We start from the raw sequence: 24,489 nt of genomic DNA, 5'->3' as shown, positions 1-24,489 counted from the left end.
AAAGCTTTTGATACTGTCTCTCACAGGATCCTTCTGGACAAAATGTCCAGCACACAGCTGGATAAACACGTCATGGGATGGGTGAGCAACTGGCTCACAGGTCAGGCACAAAGGGTTACAGTGAGTGGGGTGACATCAGACTGGGGACCTCTCACTGAGTTCCAGAGGGCTCCATCCTCGGCCCCCTGCTCTTCAACATCTTCATAAATGACTTGGGCACAGGACTGGAAGGGATACAGAGCAAGTTCACAGAGGAAAGTTCCAAAACTGGGAGGAGCTGTTGAGTTCCTTGAGGGCAGGGAGAACCTGCAGAGAGACCTCAACAAATCAGAGGGCTGGGCAATCACCAACCATATGAAGTTCACCAAGGGAAAGTGCTGGATTCTGTACCTGGGATGGGACAACCCTGGATGTATGGACAGGCTGGGGAATGGGATGCTGGGGAGCAGCGCCAAAGAAAGGGTCATGTGTATCCTGGTCAATGGCAAGTTGAACATGAGCCAGCAGGGCCCTGGCAGCCAGGAGGGCCAACCCTGTCCTGGGGTGCCTCAGGCACAGCATTGCCACCGGGCAAGGGAGGGGATTGTCCTGCTCTGCTCTGCACTGGGCTGGCCTCACCTCGAGTCCTGGGGGCAGCTTTGGGCACCTCGATGTAAAAAAGACAGAAAGCTCTAAGGGAACATCCAGAGCAGGACAACGAGGATGATGAAGGGCCTCGAGGAGAAGCCATGTGAGGAGCCGGTGAGGTCACTTGGTCTGTTCAGCCTGGAGGAGACTGAGGTGAGATCTCATTGCAGTTACAACTTCCTCATGAGGGGAAGAGGAGGGGCAGGCACTGATCTGTTCTCTGTGGTGACCAGTGACAGGACCCAAGGGAATGGCCTGAGGTTGTGTCAGAGGAGGTTTAGGTTGGAAATTAGAAAAAGATTCTTCACCCAGAAGGTGGCTGGGCAGCGGAACAGGCTCCCCAGGGCAGTGGTCTCAATGCCAGCCTGACAGAGTTCAAGATGCGTTTGGACAAATCTCTTGGGCAAACAGTGTGACTCTTTTGGGATGGTGCTGTGCAGGGCCAGAAGTTGGACTTGATGATCCCATCCAACTCAGCATATTCTGTGATATATAGATAGATACACTCACAGGTGTGAGTGTGTGTGTGTGTGTGTGTGTGTGTATTTCTAATAATTAACTATCATCCTCTCTCCAAAATGCTTGGAAAAAGGGTAATTCAGGACCTTTGCTGACAGAAGTGTTCTCATTTCATTTGTATTCAGACAAGAATTTCTGACATCATAAGGTAGGTGAGCCCTAGCCTAAATTTACAACTTCTGTTTATAAGGAACTAGAGTTAACAAGAATATTTACTAAGTTTGCAATGGATTGAGCCCTTCCCTTCTAAAGAAATCTCTAGAAATTGCATCAACTACTAAGAGCTACCCAAAAAACCTAAGAATTAAGAAAGTGAATCATTTTAATCACTACTTTGCCAATACTGCCAATAAGGTTACTGCTAATGTGGCCATTTTTCTTTAGGATGTAAATAGAAATTGTTAAGTAGATTACATCTCTTAGATAACTAGTTTTGACTGCTTATCAGTTTAGACCAAATATTTGCAATCTAAACACAAAAATTTTTAGAAGATATTACTTTGCACTTTCATTAAAAAATGAAATTGACTGGATAGGACAACATGCTTGCTTGCAGGCTTTCCCATCTCTTTTCTTAAAATATTAGTACATGAATTTGCCTCCAAATGTGAGCTTATCAGAACAGAGGTGCACAAGAGCAAATCACACAATTAGGAAGCCTGAAAATACAGGATAAAATTATCAAGAGAAAGCAGCATTTTATCACAAATGTGAGCACTCTATATTTTAAAAAATGCAATACATTCTAAAAGCTCTAGACTTTTATAATCCTGGAGTATGTTAACTAGCATAACTTGTAAGTCTGAGGAAACAGTTTCAAGGCGAATACTCCAAACCCAAGACAAACCAACTGAGGTCTCCTCAGCAAGGTGCAATGCATACAGAGAAACCAAAATCCTGTTTGTACTTTTGACACTGCTGGTATATGTCCTTCTGAACAGAACTTCAGACTTCATTATACAATCCTAGTAGCTTAAAAATACTTTTCTCCTGAAGTTTGACACACAGCTCTGTAACAATTCCAGTAACAAAACAAGTTCACAGCCAGAATTCTTGAAGTAGGGGGATTTTTTTTTTTTTGAAAGTTTAAAAAAAAGAAAATGTACTATCAAATCCAGCTACTTATGCCTGTCTTTGCATGACACTAAAATGATGCTTACCAGACAGATGTAATTTTGTGGCTTATGGCTGAGCATAAACAGACAGCATATTACAAGCAAGCTATGTAGGACAGTTCATTATTTAGACTGCCTTTTGTTTCCTATTGAAAGACATTGATTCAATTCCTTTTTTCTTTGTTGTGTTTTAAATATTCAGAAAGAAATATTCCAATAAAGAAATATTAAAAGAAAACAAAGCCAGTTTCAAGGAGTCATGGAACATGAGGGAAAAATTCCAATACCATGGTGTTTATCATCAAAGACATATATCCCGATTTCAAATCGGATTTCAATACAACACAAGGTAGTCACAGTCTAAGGTACTGAACAAGGAGATATTACAGTGGCACACTGAATGTAAACTGAATGAGACAGAAGCTCTGCAGAAACAAACTAAAATTTATTCTGAAGTCTACGTTAGAATTATAGTAGAATAAATAAATTTTAATATATCCATGTTTTTTCAAATAGCTTTTTCTTCCCTTACTTGCCCATCATACATACTTACCTATTCAAAAGCAGGTAACTGTTAAAGTGATCCAGACTTCCTCAAAAAGGTTAGTAATTAACTCATGTACACTTAAGAGACATTCTTACTATTCTTACAACTTAACATAAATAAGGAAATCTAACTAAAGATATTTACCTACATGCACAATGCTACCTTAAGAAAAAGTGTCATTGTTTGTACCATGTTCTGCAGTTTATATTCACTTATAGGTTTCACACTGACATTCCATTTAATTTTCTAGATTTACCCTCCTTAGTGTATGAAGATTCTCCAATCAATTCCAAATTAATAGATTCTGTTTCAAATAAGCAGACTAAATTTTACCAATATATTATGAAGGCTAACCCAGCCTGATTTTATTTGCGGAAGTACACTAATTTCTTTGACCTCATTGTCTTGATTTCTCAAGGACCTTACTCTGAGACTGTAACAGATTTGTTTCAGCAATGAGACAAAGGCACAATCTAATTCACTTTTCAGATTGTGAACACGACTGTTCAAAGCACACATGTAATTACATTCTTTCCTTGCAACAACACAAGTTTTAGAAACACTTTTTTAGTAGAAACCTATGACTTGATATGAATAGTGCTTATTTCTTAAAAAGAAAGTGGAATTAAAATTTGCCTTTAAATACTGCTATTTTACAAACTCATTCAATTAAAACAGCATTAACTTATAAAAACAATGCCTTATTTTAATGTGCTCTTTTAATATACTCTTATACCAAATGTTACTGCAACTAAGAAGTTTCAGCATTTTTCACCTTATTTGAAAATCTGACAGCAGTTTATATTTGAATAGTTCCAGCATTTCCCCTCACTGAAATCAATACAACTATTCACGAAAAGCAAGCAGGTACATCAACCTGTTAGCTGGATTTGAAATAGTACCATTTTATGCTCCTAAGTTATTCTTAGCGTGTTGGCATAAAGAAACAAACTTAATTAATTTTGCAGTTCGTCTCAAATCTATTGACTATCCATGAAACACATGACACAAAAGAAATCTGCCATTCTGAACCCAAAGGAAACCATATAATGAAAAGAGCCATGACAAAATAAATACCTAGTCTTAAAATAATAGTTATTGAAGAAAGAAACAAAATTCACAATCCAAAGGATTCTCCAGCTGGACAATTCCATCTCTGTTGCCATCAACTTAGACAAATACTTTTAAGATTAGTCCCTTAACAAAGGCGGGGGTGTTGAGCTATTACTGCCCATCTCTGCACTCATCTTTGGCCACAAGCTTCCTGCCTACTTAGAATCTGGGCAACAGAGATGAGTATGTGCCAGCTTTACAACTACTGTATTTCAGCGTAACATATTATCTACAAACCAACTTTTAATGTTCTAACTGAAATCTTAGACTCTGAACTTCAAAAGAATCTAAACAGCTGAAGCTTAAGTAACAGAGTTTTCTGCTGTAACTGGGAAATAGACACAACCTAAAAAACAACTCAAACTAAGCCAAACAGCAACTTGTGAAAAAAGCAAATATATATGTTAAGAATACAAAAGTGGAGTTGTATAGAAATAGCTCATGTATCTGAAAGTTCATGTATGTTTATGAAAGAAAATTTCAGTACAATGAAAAGAAAATCCTAAAAAGTATCCAAAAGAAAAAAACTAAGGTACCCCACTAACACAGGGAAATTGTTTTCTTAAATTAGTGCTTTTCCTGTTTGAACTATTGTTGATTTACGTGTTAGAAGTTTCAGCATGTTTGTAAACAGAGGAGTAATGTGAAAAAATTGAACATACCTTTGAGACCCAGAAGCTGTAGTATACTGTAAAAACAAAAGAGAAATCCCAGCAAGGCTGATAAAATAACTGCTCACTCTATAAGAAATGTACCTGGTTCTAACATATGTATAAACTACTACATATTAACAAAACTTAAGTAGCTTAAGGAGAAGCGTAAGCTTTTGCTGCAGTAAAATCACAATTTAATTCCCAGCATTAATGTAAGAATGATAGTTTACAGTCAAGAGCCATTATAAGTAACATTAACTCATGCACATAACACAAAACAGTCAGCATCTTATGAGAAAACTAAACAGAATTTGTACAAACTTGCACTGCTAAGATGGTTACTGCCCAGTACAAACTCTACTGCAGGTGAAGCAGCATACACGAAAAGACAGATAGTGCTCAACACACAAACTCTTTAGTTATACTTTTTGGTGACCAGTGGGAAACTAGCCAAATTCAGGCTGGATATTAAAGATCACTATGCTTTTAAGTTAAGAAGTTAAGCGACAAATCATTAAAAATAAACATCATTGAGAAATATGGACATTCTGCCAAATAATAATAAAGGTATGAAAAATCTCATTTTAAACAGTCATTTCAGAATTAATATTATAGAGATGAACATTCATTTTTACGTCTTTAAAACAGCAACAAATTTTGGGCATTTCAGTAATTCTAGAATTCTTCATGCACTTACAGTTTTAGGTTGGTTGATCTATTGTTAAGACATTACTGGTTTCTAAAAATAATGAGGTCTAAACAACTATGTATTCCCAAGTCACCTTTTTCCCCCCTTTAGTGTTAACAAGTAGGAATATGTTTTTGATGCTTCCAGTGTCAAGATCAGGTGAACTGAATGGTTTTACAGAGTACACTACTCCAACTCCTTAAGGGGCTATAAAATCACATTAAACTCAGCTTGTTATTAATAATTCATGGCAACTTCCTTAGTTCACTACAGGGGCATCACTCTTAGGGCATCATTCTTATTGAAATAACAGGGAAAGTCAGATAAACAGTGTTACCATTAAAATGAGAAGCCACCTACCATAAACCCAGGGACTCTAAAAGCCCTAAAGAATTTAAATCCTTACAATTTTCAGGCTAAATCCAGAATTCTATGTTCCTTTCTAAAGTTTATTAATTTAATAGATAAGTAAAACCAACAAAATTTCATCTAATGAAATCTGGTTTATCTGCAGATTTGAAGTATCACATTTCCACACATTTAGCTGTACTGCATAAGAACTATTTATGCTCTCATTACTCTGAAATAGACCCTTTTAACAATAATATTTCACTTCAGTTAAGGATTAAACTGATTATATCCCATTAAACATATCTATGATGCAAAAATATTACTATTTGGAATTGGAACACTTTTCACTATAGTAAAAAATACCTACTAATAAAGCAGTTACCGTCGACACCAATTATGACACATAAAGACCACAAGACTTTATTCTTCATGGTCACAGAATAGATGGCTCTTACAGAATTATGTCATGCATTAGTAACATTTGGATTTCAATGCACATGACTAACTAGATGGACAGATTCAGGAAAAAATGGCATTCAAAATAAACACATTAAGATAGGGACTAGATACTCATTTTGTAATTTACTCAATAGAACAAAATTAGCTTTGATGAATCACTAAACCACCATGGAAAAAATCAGCTTTATCCTTACAGACTTAATTCTGATGTAGAAAGAAAACAAGTCCACTTCAAAAGCTTAGTCTGCTCTCTGAGTAAAATAATGCCCTATGCACAAAAAATTCTAGTTTTATGAAAATTCAAAATTTGTCTTTTAGTCTCTAAAGTAACAAGAGAAAACACGGTTAGTGTTTTAACTGCTTTGTAGCCCCAAAAGCACATTCTGGTATTAAGAAATAAGGTATAAGTGAGTGGGTTGTAATTTGCAATCAGTGTCCAACACAGACAAAAGCTTGAAAGGGCAATGCTTCAGAGTTACATGGGACTAAATGGTTCACTGCTGTACTTTCAACATACAAGAAAGGAGACTGTGTTTATTGCCTGTATCATCACTCCATAGACACATTATCTACATATGTTTAAAGACAAACTTTAGATGAATTGGTTTTGATAATGTTGGGGAAAACAAAGAAGGTCAGACTTTTGGGTACTGATTCTGTATCATCTACACAGTAACTATTCCCTGGTGTCTCTCACTCGCTCCCTGTTCAGTAATGTATTAGGCCAGGAAGGTTGTGTTTCCTGACATAAACACCAAGGACAAACAGAATTTCATTACTGTCTTATGGAAGAAATAGTTGAGAAGCCTTCTCAAAAAGTCACCTGTTTCTTCTAAGATAGTTGATTTTTAAATCCAGCTGGAAACCAACAAAAGTGATCCAAACTTTCCTTCTGAAGTAATCAGCATTGTCTTATTTGACTGTAACATCACTGTTGCATTAACAGAGTCCAATTCTATAGCAACAACACACAGCAAGCAGATATGCACAACAGTTTCATGTAGATAAAATGAACAAGAAACCCAAACATTTGACTTTTTACCCTAATGCCCCCTTTGCACAAATGGCAAAGTAAATCAAAAGTCTCCCTGTGAACACTCCTTTGTCCTCAAAGGGCTGCGTACTCTAACTCATGTCTATTACTGAACTAAGATTTCAAAATCTGCATTCACATGAAATTAACTATGTGATTTTTTATGTGTTGCAATTGTATCCTGCAATGGTTTAGAGCTCACTGTCTGCTTTCCTAGTTCAGGAAACTGATTACATGAACAGTTCTAAAATAACACATTTGAAATGAAACAGAAATTGATGCTGAATACTCATTGCACACAGTGATACACAAGGACATCTTAGGTTCCTACCAGAATTACAGCAATAGTTCTATTATTACCCACTGAGAATGCATAATTTTTTCAATTTTATTTACATTAAAAAGAACTACAGACTTCTTAATTTTGAAAAAATCAGGAGTGGAAAACTTATGTTGGAACTGTTGTCACTGACAGATAAAAGGGAAATGCCAGGCTTTCAGAAGTGAAATGCATCATGAGAAACATTTTAAGTCTGTCACCAAATACAATTTATACCATAAACAATAATTATGTAGTATTTGAGTGTTACTTGGCATTTTTAATGTAAAACTCTACATAACTGAGAAGGAAAAAAAGACATCCCAGATGTGTTCATGACACAATCTTAACAAGCTGGTGTCCCAAAACAGCCTGCTCACTTTAATGCAAGTTATATGTTTTTCCATCAAGATATTACCCAAGAACCCAAAAATGGACTGCAAAAGGGAAACTATGCTAATATACATAAAGTGTTCACTTATTTGATGTAATATTAAAATAACTGTATAATTTTTAAATACAATTTTAAAGTATCTGACGCTTATTTTTAAATGTGAAATTATTTTTATCTCCATATCTGTAACAAAAAATAGCAAATTTAATCCAGAGACTAATTCAGAGGTGCAATTTCATAACTCCTAAGCGGAGTTGCACATACGCACAGTTAAATCAGACAGTGTTAAGTATATGTGACTCAATAATTCCCAGGTACAAATAGGAGCATAAAGTTGTGGGCTGAATTCAGACAGCACAGGTAAACTGTAGGAGCAGTGCTAGGATCAACTGTGTGACTCTGATCTTAGTATATGTTACTTAAATCTTGTATTTACTTGAGGAACAAGACAAAAGAAAAAGCTCCAGAAGTGCTTCTCCTAAGCATCAGGTGTTTTATGAGATTGATGTGGCCAAAGCACCATGCCATACTTGAAAATTTTGAATTTTAATGTTATTTCAGAGCAGCACTCAGTATTTTTATAAGGCTGTAATGTGTTTTCATTTTACCTATACTAAAAAAAAAAAAAAAGAATGGATAACAGCAGGAATGCAGTTATTCTAAGAAAGGGAGACATAAAATGTAAACATAATGCAACAAAGAAGCAAATGAAGAAATTCTCCTTTTCCTTTATTAGAAATAAGGGAAACAGATTGTGCTCATCTTGCTTAGGGCCAAGAGTCTCATTGTATGGAATTCAGCCAGGCTCCAGCACACAGCTTACTATGGAGTTTTGCTGTGTTAAAAAGTAAACCAGATGGGATATTTGCTTCCAACAAGATAATCCTAATGGAAATTGTTAGAAGTACTGTAAAAGAAACTTCTCAGCTGCATCTGCTATTTTACTGTGTATAATAAGGGCAGGCAGAATGAAAAGTAGACTATGAAAACAGACCACAAAAATTTAAAAATTCAAAACATTAATCATTAACCAAGTTTCGAATTTATGTGCCTCAGAACACCAACTGCTTACATAACGCACACACAAGGCTAAAGCCAAATCTCAAACAGTAGCAGAGTTAGTATGAATAAAATACCTTAAGATTATGTGAAGTAAGTAAACAATAATAAACTTGAAGGTTAGCCTGTGGTTTCATACAGCTTGAAGAAAAAATATGAAGCATGTCAACAGACCAATACAGCACGGCCTTGTGAGACCTAACAGACACAGAAGTTTTGTTCAGGACCACTAAGATACCACCTCCTGTCCTTAAAAGACCCCGTATTTTCCAGATGAGCTACAAAAGACAAAGAAGGTAGATGAAGTATAGTTCTACAGTTACTGTTTTTGATGACTTCTTGTACATCTGACTAAGAATCTTTGAAGTATTGTGCCCTAACTGCACTAGAGCAAAATGAAAGGTTTTTGGTTTGGGTTTTTTTGTTTTTGTTTTGTTGTTGTTGTTGCAGCAATCTTAGACTGTAGCCCTGAACTGTTCCTGGCAGTAAACAGAGTTTTTCAACATAAGCTACACCCATTTCATCACAACAAGAAATTTGCTCTTAAAGAAAGATAACAGGCAATAAAGGCAATATTTTGTAAACAAAGCAGCTTAGACCCATACTGAGCCCATTACTTTTGAGACGTGGGGTCAGTCATAGAGAGACAAGCTCATGCTTCTATTATCCCAATCCAGCTTGCTAAGTAGAGGTACCTACCACTAAAAATTTACTGTTAAAATGGGCAATATATGTTTTCTTTTTTTAAAATCTTGCTTTAACACTGCTCTAAGCTCCCTTTTCTCCTTCAGGAACTGGTCTATACCAGACTTAAGACATTCTTTTCAGGCTTTGACGTTGCCCTACCATGTTTCTTCAATCAGCCAGAAAGCAGATTGGAATGAAATTGATATGATTGGATAAAGGAAAATCAAATTTTTTCAACATTTAGTTTCAGTAATCTCATTATGAAGCTTTTAGTAATAGTGTAAGTACTTTGAAGTTCTGAACATATGTTTCCACTGAGAGTATTCCACAGAGGATACTGTATCAGAAAAGGGAAAAAATGTAAACATAAACATACCAAAAATATTTCAGCTCATCAAAAGAAATTAAAATTGAAAGGACAACCATATGCCAGAGATGTAATACGATGTCGAATATGAACCACTTTTGTTTCCATTATGTACAGTCCTTTAATACCAATGAAGAAAATGGAAAACGATTTTTCCATGATATCAAAACACATTACCAAATGTTACTGGATTGGCATATTAAAAAAAAAAAAAAATAGAAAATACACATGTAAAATTATTATGACAAAAAGCAGCTGAACACTGTTCTGTGAACTTTGAAGGTCTAAATGTTTCCACCAAGGGAAAGGGTGTCTTAGAGAAATAGCTCACACAATGGGCCTAAAAAAGCCCAGGCATCTCAGTTTCTTGTGACTCTTACTCTTCTGAATTTAGCTAAATATCCTTAGCTCTATAGACTAAAAGTTATTAAATCTGATGTATTAGATCTAACACAAGACAGTTCTATGGGCTAAATTTACTAAAAACAAAACAAAGCAAAAAAGAATCAATGAACTAAGGGAGGAAATTCACCACTGAGCAAGACATTTAGAAATGCCAAACAAAAGATACAGAAAACAGCAGCACAGACCGGAAGACACTGGAAATTAAAAAGAAACAAACAAATAAAACCCAAACAAATAAAAGGAAGTAGAGGAAATACATCATAATACAGAAAAGCTTTACACTTTTAACAAAACAACACTCACATCGATCATCGTAACAGTGGTGAACAAAGCAAGCACATTTTTGTTACTGGAAAGTCAACTTTGCTTTTTCTGTTTGTTCACAGACAGACAAGTCACAAATAATTTACAAATGTAAATAAATTTGCTTCAGTGCCCTTCTATATCAAGAGCAAGCTTAGTGCATAAGCCTACTCTTACATAGTACACAAAAATACCCCCCAATAGATAAACTAAAGCAAAGGAGGATGTCCAACTTTTGTGGCAACAAATGCATTGTTCATACCACCTTCACAAATAACACAGCGCAACCAACAGCTTTTGATGGCAACTGCTCTCTAAAAAGCTGTGCTTTCATTTCCTACACATTAATACATTATAACCTTGCTGTCCTTTAAAGTGCCATGGAATGACAAGCTCTTTCCTCAATTAGGATCTTCATTCATCTTTATCAGCTTCTGAAATTCTTAAACAATAAATCAACTTGTTAATGCTTTTCTTTTTTCTTTTCTCAGCCAAGAGGTATGGGCATAGAGCTTAGAGGTAAAAACAAACTGTGTCCCCAAATCATAAGGGAATGCCAAAAGAAGTATAAACCCCATGGAGTAAAACAAAACACAAACAATATTTTTGTTGTTTTTCTTACTAATAGATCTATGCTGTCGGGACAAATAATGCATAACAAAAGAACTTTTGACATATTCAGAAAATAATCACACAATCCCATAGATCAGATTTCCAAAGTCAGGGTTAAAAATGGAAGACATAAATGGCAAGGCACTTGTTGAAAATGTTCATTTGGTAACCACCTTCCTTTCATCATTTCAACTTAGCTCAAATCAGCCAAGGATAGAAAATCAAGTCTTCCTCAACAATCCGAACAGGAATACAGCCAAGAGGTATGGGTTAAAAACAGCAGGATTCAGATAATTTATTTTGGACATGTTTCATGGGCAATGACCTATCATTCTTTTTAAATGTGTGTATGTCATTGTTTTCCCTCTTCCAAAGGTAAATGGAGAAGAAAATAGTGACATATAATATTATAAATTCAGAGGTCATCAGAGGGGATGAAAGCTTCAGAATAGTTTTAGAGTCAGTTTTAAAATTTCCATCATTGAAATTGCTAGCATGAATAGAGGTGTTATATTCTGCAGACAGCCTCAAATAGTTCTGAAGTCCAAGAGTGAGCTTTTGCCATCAAAAAAAAAAACACAAAAAACAAAAAACCAAAAAAACCAAACCTACTTAGAAATAAAAAAACAGGAAAACAGTTAGCAGAGTTAATTTCTCTGAAGCACATAATTTATTACACCACTGTATGGAGAAGAAATCGCTGAAGATTTTGTGGCTTATCCATCATAGGCATGTAGCCACTGTAAAAAGGACACTACATAAAGCTACCATGCACTTAATGCATCATAATTGTGACAAGTTATTTATGCAATCTTTTGGCTGAATTTATGAGAAATCATTAATAAGACTGCCTTGTTCAAGAAAAGATGCATGTTTACCAGCACAAATACCAGCTACCACTGTACAAATTGCTCAAGGGCATGAAATAAAAGGCAGTTTCATGATTAATTCTTTATTAATTTCTACCCTTAAGATCACTAACATCAAATATAATATTTGAGTGATGGCTGGAGAGCTTAAATGAGTTTTTGTCTCTTGCCATTTTAACAGAGAATTTGTAATAACATGGCAAATATTTCAGTTATTTCCACATGCCTCAAAGAACAACTTTGACATTACAATTTTTCCTGGGTCAAGCTTTAACAATACTAATGTAGACATGAACATGCTGATTCAGAAAAGTGATGTAACACAAGAGTTACTGCTTAAAAGCCTGTTTAGTACAATCTGGCAGGCTTCAGTCTACTTCAAAAAGCGCACAATAATGAACTAATTCTTTCTCTGTCTTGTCCAGCCTCAAGAATAAACCAAGCAAAAGGGTACTGATGCATTTTTCTACATCAGATAAACCTGATGGATTTTTATCCCTATTTTGTAAGATCATCCATCTTTCCACTCCTTTAGCACTGATCAAAACACAGAAGTATTGGGAGAGGCCTGAAGTACAACATTTGGAAACTGAAAAATTATAAAAATATTATAATTTTAAAGGATGTAATTTACCATATTAAAATTTAGTTATTTAATGATTAAAAGTCCTCATAAAGCACAAACATTTGAAAGATGCCCCATCCACACTGTAGTTCAGAAGGAAAAAATCAGGTATTGTGTGGGGATACAAAAATGCTGTTAGCAAGGAATTTCCCTGCTTCTTCTAAACCGTGGGATACTTTTCTCTCTCATGGAAGATAACAGCAGAAGTTCTGTAAACTAAGAACACCTGCCACCTTGTAGAACTATGTTTATGGTACAGTAGAAAAATATTTTGACAATGGATGTTTTAGGATTTTAGCCAATCACCCCCAAGGGGTAGCTGATCCTTTGTCCAATTAGACTATGAAGAAAAAGTCTATAAAAGAGTTTGTAAAATAATTAAATAAATCAATCTTGCTGCACAATTCCTGCCTGCTGGATCTTCTCTCTTCCTCCCTACGGCTGCGGGACACGGTAATATTTTACGGCATTAATAACTGTGAAATAACTGACAATTATATAACTAAAGCTTGCCAACTAATTATCTCCAAACCAACCTTTGTAGCGGCATTCTGTGAATTCTGGCTATATAGCTGCACATTTCTTACATTACCTTCTTCTTCTAATGGAAAACTTCATGCATCACTGGCTGCATTTTGTGTTAGAAGTTGATTTTGAGTCCAACAATACTGATACACAGTACATAGCAACAACAACAATTGACTGAAAATAATTAATTTATCTATTTTACACAAACCTGTCTGGCAAAGTAACAAACTTCCCACTAATGGTTTTATTCTCCCTTGGGCTTCTTATAAATATAGTAACTTAGAAATAGAACTTGCCCCATTCTCAGTATCATTTGCTTCTGTGGCCTGATCATTTACACAACTGAGAGTTCCATGATACAGGGTGTGGCAGCCCAACTAACTTATTTCAGTAAATGGGGATATATGTGTTTCCAATTAAGAAAACTACTCCACTTCTCAAGGCAATGTCATCACAACAGAACCAAATAACGTCTTCAGCTTTAAATGTATCTACAAAAGACACCCACTACTTTGGCAAGGGCTCTTAAAGAGCAGCATTTGCTGTTACGATTTCCAAAATATTTTTTTTTCAATTTCCATATTTTGTTAGCAAAGGCCTTTTCCTAATCATTTCTGGGAATAAGTGGAATTTGAAATTCTTAACTTTATTCCCATCTCACAGATATGCTGGACCAAAGATTTTGGCAATGGATACTGTATTTACACATGACATGTAAGTAAGCATGGGCAGTAATTGCAAGAAACTGCCAGATCAATTTTCTGTAGGGGTCTATTTGAAAAACTCAAAACACTGAATCAGAACATCCTTAGCCCCTGCTTAGTCTCCAGTGTCTTGATATTATAATAGTTATTTTGCAGCCTTAAAAAAAAATCAACCAAAAATACCAAAAAAGCAAAAAGACCCGCCCCACTTTCTTCCCCCTTGCTACTTGTCTTTCAAAAAGAAATACAAGCAAAAGGTCTTCTCATCTCCCTTAAAGGAAACAACAAAATCCAGAATGCTTATGTATATCTAGCAAAACTCAGTTGTCTTTCGAAGATATCCTACTTAAAATGATACTAACCTTATAAAACCTTGCTGATGGAATCATAACAAAGCATTTTGTAGGAAAAAATCATTAAAATATAATTCCAGTAAAACACAAAGTGTTTCATGATGCAATTCTGTACATGCAGTACAATACAGCTACCCTAGCAGAAAGGAAAAAGGCTCAAAACAAACTTAACAAAACAGGTCACATATTTGAAATGCAAGTAGCCCTTGATATTCTGAGGTTTAGGTTTTGTTTAATCAAACTAACCATCAGAAAGATTATTCCACATGCTCATGAACTACAATTTGAACTATTATTCCAGTATTGTAGTGGAACTATCCATAGCACTAGAACACCAATATGACAACAAAATATAAAACAACCAAAACTGCAGCAAGAGATCAAAATATCTAAGTAGAAAATTCCTAAACTACTTTTCTTTTGGTTACTACAGTAGTACTATTATCATATATAGTACCATATATATAAATACATTCAGGTAAATTCAGAAAGGGTTTATTCTTGTTTTGCTTCCTCAAGGTTATTTTCATACCAATGAGAAATGTTTATGCAGAAAGTAGATTACCAACACATTGAAAAAGGGTGCAACATGGAGGAGTGATCGGTCATCCAGATAGCTAAAACTTTCACCCAGGCTCCCATTCTCCCTTAACTTGATTACTGTTGGATGAATCATATTTCACTGTCAAAGCCCTTCGCAACCTGTCGCTACTACCACCTTCATCTCTCATTCACCACAGAAATGCTGAACTGCCACTGTTAACTATATAGAGCCCATCTTCTACATTTATAAAACAGTTTGGGGCCTTCTCCTGTGTTTTTTGCTCTTTGAGAGATATTTTCTGAAAACTTTCACAAAGCTGTCCCAGTATCTTCCTTCAAAATCAGTTTGGTTGGTTTTTCTTTCCCCCAGAGCAGGGTTCAAGAACGTGACACTATTGCCAGGGCTGTTGACTAGGAAATAGTTCAGCCAATCCAAAGGCAGGTTGTCACTTCCACTGAGCCAACACCAGTTTTCAGCTGATGCAATGGTAAGCAAATAAATAAAATGAAGAATAAACTTAAAGAACCCATCACAAAAAAACCCCCCAAAACTCCCATGCCCCTACGTAAGTAGAGGTTTTTGACAACCCACACCACTTAACTAGCTCTGTCTAGATTCAAATTACGATTTAAGGAACCTGAATGTGCACAAGTCTGTAAGACCTGGTCTGTGAGAAATAAAGAAGAGAAAAAAGAAAGAAGATAGAAAATCAAAAGCCAGTTAAAGGAATTATCATATGTTGCACAATTATATTGTAGAATTAACTTATGAGGACATAAGGCATTTCTAGAGATATGAAACAGAAACATTTTGGAAAATATACCATATGTTTCATAGGAAAATTTCTTTTAATACTCAGGTAAAAAAAAAAAAAAAAGAGTAGATGACACAAATTCTCACCCTTCCCCTCCTGCCCCCAATTTTTCTACGGCACTCCCAGCTCGCAAATGTTTAGAGGAGACTTTTCAGAAAGTCTCAAAGCAGGAAATTGGACTAGGTCTCCACATCACATACTTTGAAGATAATTACTTTATTTTTGGGGGGTGGGGAAGGTGTCATACTGATTTTGGCTGGGATAGAGTTAATACTACTTAGAACCTCACACAATGCTGCACTTGAATTTACTATGAGAATAAGGTTGGTAACACTCTGTTGTTTCAGTTATGGCTAAATAGCGCTTAGCCCAAGTCAAGGACTTTTCAGTTTCCCATGCTCTGTCAGTGAGGAGGTGCATAAGAAACTGGGAGAGAGTGTGGCCAGGATACAGCTGACTCGAACTGGCCACAGGGATATTCCATACCACAGATCATGCCCAGTAGATAAACTGGTGGCAGCTGGCCTGGAGGATGGACTGGGTTTTGGTCAGTGAGCAATTTTACTGTGCAACCCTTGTTTCTCTTGGGTTTTATTCCTCTCTCTCCTTTTCATTACAATTATCACCATCATTAGCACTATCACTATTATTATTACTCTGCTTCAATTATCAAACTGTTCTTATTTTGCCCCCAGTTCTCCTCCCCATCCTGCTGCTAGGCAGGGGAGAGAGTGAGCCAGTGGCTGTGTGGTACTTAGTTGCCAGCTGGGGTTAAACCAGGGCAGGTTGCAGCTCATGTAAAGCTATGTTTTTAAATTTGCAACTAATTGGTATGTACATTTCATAATCAATATTCACAAACATTTCCGTCTGCCACAGTGAAAATAAAATTATCATTCCTCAGTCATATAGCATTTATATTCATGAGCAGCAAGTAAATATTTAGATTTCAGTGTGAGGGCTAGAGGCATCAGCTCTGTAACCACATGGGCAGTCCCTTAGGTAAACTCAACTTGCTTTCCTGAAGCATTCAAAAACAAACACACACTGCAGTTCTGCAAGCACATGTATTTTATATACTACAGTAATACATTAGATCAGCAGATGACATTGCAAAATAAAAACAGTGGAATACCTGACCCTCTGTGCTTTCCTTAAGCCAAGCCTTCCATTTCTCTACTACATAACAAAAAAGCAGCCCAAATGACAAGAAAGTCCTGTAAGAAAAATTCCACAACTAGGAAGAGATCATTTGCATTAATATATATACAGACTGAAAATACTGGGGAACTGTTTGTAACTTTCTTCTTAGCTTTAGGAAAGCTGAAAGAACATTAGCCATACACCTGCAATCATATACTGCTAAGGAAAAAAGACTATCTAGCTGAAAAACCCATAGCATTCTTGGAAACTTTTGAGACATTCAACTTAAAAATAAATATTTTTACAAAAAAATGCATGGCTTTCAACTTGATCAGATCTGAGGTAGGCAGCAACTGTGACACCAACACCGGTCATAAAACAGCAAGCCTAAGGACAGCAAAGAGTTGTTAAAATGCATGTGCATCTACTACACTTTATAGATTTTACTTTAAATAATTCTCAAAATTGAGAAAGTCAAAGCAAGATGAAATGCGTAATGCAGAGGCTATAAAACGGATCCTGTAACTTTGAACCCCCCCAGCATGGGTTAATCTTACAAGAGAAGCCACTGCTGAAACAACCGAGTCACACGTCACACCAGCACTGGGTGGGTACAGAAAGCAGCTCAAGGACCAAAGGGTCACACTCCCAACACCATCAGGTGTTCTAAGTTGCTTCTTTTCCAGGTCACCACTAGACACCACGCCATACCAATAACACGTATATATATATGCCGGCAAGGGCAAAAAAGTTCGCAGATCACACAAACCTTGCCCAGCAGCAATTACAAACGATATATTGAGAAGGAATAAAAAGTAATTTTAAAATGACCTCAGTCACAAGATTGGGCCAGATTTTTTTTATCCCACGGGGGTAAAGCAGAAGGGCAGTGACCCCTCTCAGCACTTTGGCCCCCGCGAGCCCTGCACGGCCCCGACGCGCTTTAACCAGAGGGCGCAGACCGAGAGCAGCCCCGGCGCGTCCCCGCCGCGGGGTCTGAGCCGCCCCCGCCCTGCCGAGGCACCGGGGGAGGCGGGCAGGGCCGAGGGTAAACGAAGGGAGCCACACCAGCCTCCGCTAACCCCCAGGGCCGCAAACAAGACAGCAGCTGCGGCGGCTCCAGCAAGGAAGGGGCGGGCAGAAGAGGGGCGGGGAGGGAAGGGCGGAGCCGCATCCGGGCTCGCCCCGCTCCCTGACGCGCTCACTCACCGATCATGGCGGCGGCGGAGAGGGGCGAGGCGTGCACGCGCGCGCACGTGCCGGCCGCGCCTGCCGCCCGAGCGATCCCCCGGCAGCCGCCCTGAGGCGTCGCGCGACTGCGGGCGGGGGGGGCCAGCACATGCGCCTCAGTGAGGGAGGCGGAGGCGCGTGTTGGGCCCTCTGGGTAGCGTAGTTCCTGGCCAGCTCACACCCGCCTCCCCCCTATCACGTCATCGCCTCACATTTCTCCCCCGCCCTCGCTAATGACTTTCTCGTTAATTGCTGTCCGCCGCCCCGGTGTTCGGAGCGCCGGGTGTAGGTACAGCTGTGCGGGGCCGGGCGGTGCAGACGGGGCTCCCGGTGATTCCCCTCCCTCTTCCCCGGCGGGTTGTTGACGCGTTGCCTAGCGACGGTCGCGTGGCCGGGGACCGCGCGTGGCGGCAGGTGCCCAACGGACCCCGAGAGGGACCCGCAGGGCCGGACCCGGCGGGGGGACAGTGGCGGGCGGGGGGCAGAAGCCCCCGGAGGACAAGGACATCAGGTGGTGATGAAAGGCTGGACACGGCGGAGTGGGGGGGACGAGCTGGGCTGATGCAGAAGGGGTGTCTGGGGTTAGGGGCGAGGGGCAGGCAGGGCGCGGGACGGGTGCGTGGGGCTGTCGCTGGTTGTGGAGGGAGCAGGGTTGCCTGCTCTGACTCGCTGGGCACGGGACGCTGATGTTCGCTTGTTTTTTCCAGTCCGTAATTTGCATCTGGTCCGTCGCGGGCGCCGGTGGGGAGATGGTAGTGGAGGAGGGGGGCCCGGGCCCCTCAAAGCCCGCATGTGACAGGTGCTCCCGGCAGCGGGAGAAGAAGGACAAGCAGCAGGACAAGCAACAGGCCTGCGAGGGATTCACTATTAGAGCCATGATGAAAAACAGCGTGGTACGTTTGCTGCTAGCATAGGGGTGATACAAATTAACTCAACGTGTCCGGGAAGCAAGTTAGAGTTGTGGGTAAAGCATGTCAAAAAGTGCAAGTTGCTAATACCTTATCTGGAGTTTGCTGGTTGCTGAAATTACCTCCAGACTTTGCAGAAGTATTATCACAAGGTAACTCTCTGTGCCTGTGGAAGTCATGATGCTTCAATTACCAAGTGCTTTGCTTTGGTGCCACAATTTTTCTGTGTGGTTTTATATTGGCAGTGCACATCCTATTAGACTGCCAGCCTGTGGAATTGTGTATGAGGCTTACTGCCTCCCACTTAGCAAAATGCTGTCAAGTGGTAGTGCAGTATTTCTCAAAAATTTTCATACACTGATACAGTGTATGAATTTGATGTGGATGTCAAATAGGATGGCAGAGATCTGGAAAATAGATTAGTTTTTAAAACAAGCTTGGAAAATAATGAAAAGCTTCCACACCATCTAGGAGAATACTAAACTGGAAACAAACAGTAGTTCTTCAACTTGTAGTTCAAAGACAGAGAAATTGATCCAGCAAGCTTCATTTTAAGTTATAGTCACAATTTCTAATGAACTTGGAGTTGAAGTATTATATAATGGTCCTTCAAATTTCTTTATACTGTTTTATTTGTCTGGCTTTATCACAATTTAGGAATTAAAAAAGCTTCAACTAGTACAGAGTACAAATGTTCTACATGTAGCTGGATGAGGTAATATTGCCATACATCACTGCCTAAGCTCCTGAATTGTATTTTTTTTTTATTTGGACACAGTTCAAGGTGTTAGCAAAGTCTTAAGTCCTCAAAGGTATTTTTAAATCTATAGACTATTCTGACAGCAGTTATGAAATACATTATTTCCCTTTTTTTTTTCTGAAATGGTCTTCCTGGACCAGTCTCTCTGATCTTGTTATCTGCAAGAACATCCTCTTAAAAAGCCAAACAAGTCCACCTTTAAACAAATTTTAAATGGAGTAAAAGTTGTGTACTTGAAAAACTTTCTCCTAATTAGTAAAACTAAAACCTGTTTCACCTTACTTGGAAAAACACAACATGAACATGACCAAAAATCTCTTTGTTTTAGAGATTGTTTGGTTTGTTTTTATTCTAGAGATGCATGGAATAGACTATAATTCTTCGGCAACCTTAAGAATTTATTTTTAAAGTATGTTTCCTGTTCTCTGGAAAATATTCAAGTAATGGATATTTGCACATATTTGTTTACACCTAGATATGTAAAAGACGGTTTTGTCTAGAAGAATCAATAGTTTCAGTGGAGTTTGAGAAATACACATTTAGTTTTAAAAAAGGAGCTGTGACTTGTAAACATAACTAACTATGACTTTAATCAGAATTTAGGTTTCCTTTTAAATATTTAGAGAATATTAACTTTTGTGGCTGCATTTCTAACTTCCTAAATATGAACAGAACATTAAATCATGTGATACTGTCACTAAGATACTGCATACAGGTAAGTCTGCTGCCTTTGGAGCTACTCACAGGGTAACAGAAATTACTTTCCCTGGCATGGACATCTGGAAATCATCTAATCCAGCCTCCCACTTGAAGTGGGCCTATCGCTAGCGCTTAGATCAGGTCAGTGATGAGTTTTCCTAGCTAAACTGTGAAAACCCCCAACATCAGAGATTGCCTGACCTCTCCAGGCAACCTGTTTTGTTTCTGCCCTGCTCAGCTGCCCCCTTGCCTGCCCCCTCAGCCCTGGCAGAGGTGTTTTGACCTGATGCACACCTTCTACTCATAACTGGGTGGGAAGCAGTGAAACTCTTAGTGGTCCTGGGAGATTCATAGTGCCAGGGCTATGTTTTGCAAAAGCTGCAATTGAGGTCAGGCAGCCACCAGAATCATTTCCAGTCAGTGTGCAAAAAAATCAGAGTAAGAAATAGCTCACTGCCATTCTGTCTGTGCAAAAGTGGGTGTTCCTTTTCTCTTTTCCAACTACTGGTTAAATGGAGCTTCAGATTTATTAAGTACTCACTTGTCAGAAGTTGACATCATTGATGAAGTTCTCATGGAAGGCTTAGGAGTTGACTGGAGGGTTGAAAGCACAGCAGGAATATGTAGTTAAGACATCGTAATTCTTTTTGTTAACAGCATGATAAGGCATAGGGTTAAACGTGTTTGGCATCTCCAGGTCAAACAATGAGGTATTGATTAATAGTCTTTGGTGTGAGCACGCAGTTAGTCTTAAACCCTTAGTGTAGAGTCTTAACAGATTACCATTGTGCATATACGACTGTGAATATTGTAGTAAAGGTTCCAGAATTTGTTTATGTTGCTTGGGCAAAGAGTGTTTTACTAAGCTGTTTTTCATGAATGTTCCTGAATAAAGTCTGCTTTCATAGCCAGTAGTAAGTGCAGAAATTAAGTAGATACAATATTTAAGACTTTTCTCAGCTCTCGCAAAATCTAAAACTTGCTTATTGAAATACAATGCTTAAATATTCACCTAAAAATGTTCCTGAACTGAATAAAGTGTTTAAGTTATTTCAAAACTGTACATTTATATAGCAGTTTAGATTAAAAGCAAGATTCAATAAAGGTCTTCTATACTAACAAGTTACATTTACATTTTAATTGTTTTGTCCTCAAGTGGGATCAACAATGTTATGTGCTCTTACTTCAGAGGTACTGTGTGTAGAATTAGGAATACAATTAAGAATGAATATATAGGCTGGCAAGTACAGAAGTGTCTGAACGTGAATGTGGACAGCAGGAAGATATCTCTGTTCACTTCTGATCCTCTCCAGATGATATTTTCCTATTTTCTGCAACAGTATATAAGAGAATAAAGTGTTGGCGTCCCCCTTTTCTGTAATACACTAGTGGTAAAAGCACTTTCTCCACAGGATTCATATTAGTACTTAAAGGAAATAGTAGAAAGGGAATTTCTATCTATCTCCCAACTTTTAAAAGATTACTATTACATACACGTATTCCATGACGTCAGCCAGAAACTGCCTTCAGGAACAGCCACAGGGATAGAATGAGAATGTTTACTATATGGCCTTAGAAAGGAAGGGATGCTAAAACTTGTTTCTGGATTTCTAAAACTAAAGCAGCTCTTCAACCTTAGAGAGTCTTAGCTATGTGTAGGGCACATCTTTTATCTCCTAAAAGAAGTGTAATTGCTCATAAGCAGAAAAATCGTTGTTTGTATTGCAGCTCTGGATTTTCATTTTTCTGTTCCTCATTTAGGAGTCCACGGTCTGTATGTGTTGGGATAAATTCTCAATCTTTGTACTTTAAACACTTCTTTCAAACCATTTTCAGTAATGTGTGTTGTGAAGGGCTTTCTTACTCTTTAGCATTCAAAAATAACTCATAGGAAGAGTTTCATTTAAACCATAATGTGATTTTTTTACATTCTGTAACTTTTGATTTCACATTATATTTACATTCATCCACGCTGTGTAACTAGGACTACTTTTGTTATTTACCTTGTAGCAGTCAAAGTTTCTGATTCGATTTTGAGGCTTTAGGAAGGAATACAAGAAAGAAGTTGTATCTTTTGATTATAACAGCTAATTTATTGAAAAAAGCAGTGCGTTTTCGGGCAAGTAGATGTCAAGTTGAAGAGTGTTTTGATAAATGTATATTGAAAAGTAGCACATCTGTCTTGGAAGAACTGCTCCAGTTTAACAATAGCAATTGTGTACAATCTATGAGTGCACTTCAGTGAACACTGAGACAATTTAAACTGTCAGTGCTCTGGAAGGCAATCCTATCTTCTTGCTTTCTCAGGCTGTTTAGTACTGCTGCCCCTTATTGTGTCCTCATTTGTACAATGCTGGCTGATCAGAGAACTGATCCTGCTGAAAATAATGCAGCCTGTTGAAGTTCACAGTGTTGAACTGCTGTCTGTGGGACTGAGGCAAGCAAAGCTTCTGCATCAACAAGGTTCATCTGTTTTGCCTTTCTCCCTGTCCTGACTGCATGCTACCACCTCTCCTTTTGCACTGACATTGTTCTTTCTTGCAGATATAGCATAAGTTGGATAAGCTGTAACAGCTCTTAAGTCAATATATGCAATGAGAAGGGAAGCAGGAGAATGTCAGCACCAGCTGTGAGGGTGGGAATGTACCCTCTTGGCCACATCGCGGTCTTAGTTCATTTAAAACCAGTTATGATACCAAGTTCTAGCAGGGTGATTCCACAAGCATTTACAGCAGCATAAACTTGCACCACAATTGAAAGGTGTTGTTTTCATCCCTGGACATTTATTCTTTGTGCAACATGAACTTCTGTATGGCTTTGCGGTGAACTGGACAGGAGCCCTGGTTAAAAGCAGCTCAGCATTTTTTTTTTTTTATAGCAGCACAGATTTGACATACACTTTGGTAACACTATAAGCTCACAAAAGTTTTCAGTGCTACAGCCCTGCCTGTGTGTGCTGCCTGTTTGTACCTCCTCCTTTGTGCCAGTATACAGTCATCCCACTGGATTGATGAGGCACTTCAGTTGCATTAGGTTCAAGCATGAAAAGCTTCAATGCAAGGAGGTTTTTATTTTCCCTCATAAAGTTACATTCCTTTCCAATTCCATGTTTGTATTTACTGTAATGACCTGTTTGATAGTAAAATGTAAAAGCAGAATATACAGAAAAAATACTAACGCTTAAGACTGTAATTTCACCAAAAAGCTTCTATTTCTTATTATGTTTTCCAGATATAACCTAGATGGCTTAATCATACTGCTCTTATTTTAAAATACTTCAAAGTCAGCACTTTATTTTTGTGAATGTGGTGAGAAGTTGGTATTGTTCATAGCTGCAGTGTGAGGGTGAAAAAATCTATTTCTTACCATAAGCATGAAGAAGTCATGCTGCTTCATTTATGAAAATCTGTTACACATTTGAATCTCCAGTTAATCTTCTCTTACAATTCAGTCATATGACTTAATTAATAAGTAAATTATTGGTTAGACTCTGTTTCGTGGTTTGATTAACAATTCTTGTCTTAAATCACTTCATTTGATTCATGATATTTTACACAGAAAAAGACCTTGGGAGATTTTGAGTTTCATGTCTAGAGAAGGTAAATGTAAATTGATTTTAAAACATTATGGCAGTGCTTTTTCAAAACTCTTCTACTAATTACTTTTTTATGAACTCATGAATAAAATAATTCTAACTGGAGAGGATTACAGAGATAGTTGTCAAATTCTGTCCATTCTTGCAAAGGAATTAAACTATTTTAAACTTTGCAAACTGTTTAAGGTTTCATACAAGTTAAAATCCTCCAGTGGTCTGAGTATATAGGTATCTTCATCTGTTGTTTCTCTGAACGAGGGGGGCATTTTTCAGTTCTGAGATTTTCTTACGGCAAATGTAGGAATTTGGAACAAATTATTAGACAATAATTAGTAAGAATAGTCTCCAAACATGATTTTAAGCTGTCAACTTGCTGTGTAGGGAATTATCTAAAGTGAGCATTCCCTACATGCAGCTGAGTATGCCTCTGGAGCCAACCAATTGAAAATGTGAAAGAGATTAGTTA

General features: G+C 37.9%; 2 protein-coding genes across 3 annotated transcripts in view; one reads left to right on the top strand and one right to left on the bottom strand.

Annotated features, from left to right (window-relative positions):
- Positions 1-18,152, bottom strand: part of PRKN (parkin RBR E3 ubiquitin protein ligase) — a 711,187-nt gene extending 693,035 nt beyond the window's left edge. For both annotated transcript variants that reach the window (XM_032102474.1, XM_032102475.1), the window contains exon 1: positions 18,041-18,152. In XM_032102474.1, the coding sequence (XP_031958365.1) occupies positions 18,041-18,047 (7 nt within the window). In that variant the 5' untranslated portion in view covers positions 18,048-18,152. The remainder of the gene's footprint in view (positions 1-18,040) is intronic.
- Positions 18,153-18,397: 245 nt separating this feature from the next.
- PACRG (parkin coregulated) overlaps positions 18,398-24,489 on the top strand; it is a 230,931-nt gene continuing 224,839 nt past the window's right edge. The window contains exons 1-2 of the mRNA XM_032102476.1: positions 18,398-18,572; positions 18,769-18,954. Of these exons, the coding sequence (XP_031958367.1) occupies positions 18,811-18,954 (144 nt within the window). The 5' untranslated portion in view covers positions 18,398-18,572; positions 18,769-18,810. The remainder of the gene's footprint in view (positions 18,573-18,768; positions 18,955-24,489) is intronic.

This window comes from Corvus moneduloides, chromosome 3 (assembly GCF_009650955.1).
Source record: "Corvus moneduloides isolate bCorMon1 chromosome 3, bCorMon1.pri, whole genome shotgun sequence".
Taxonomy (NCBI): Eukaryota; Metazoa; Chordata; class Aves; order Passeriformes; family Corvidae; genus Corvus; species Corvus moneduloides.
The sequence above is the reverse complement of the archived record's forward strand: the minus strand, read 5'-3'. Positions and strand labels throughout refer to the sequence as shown.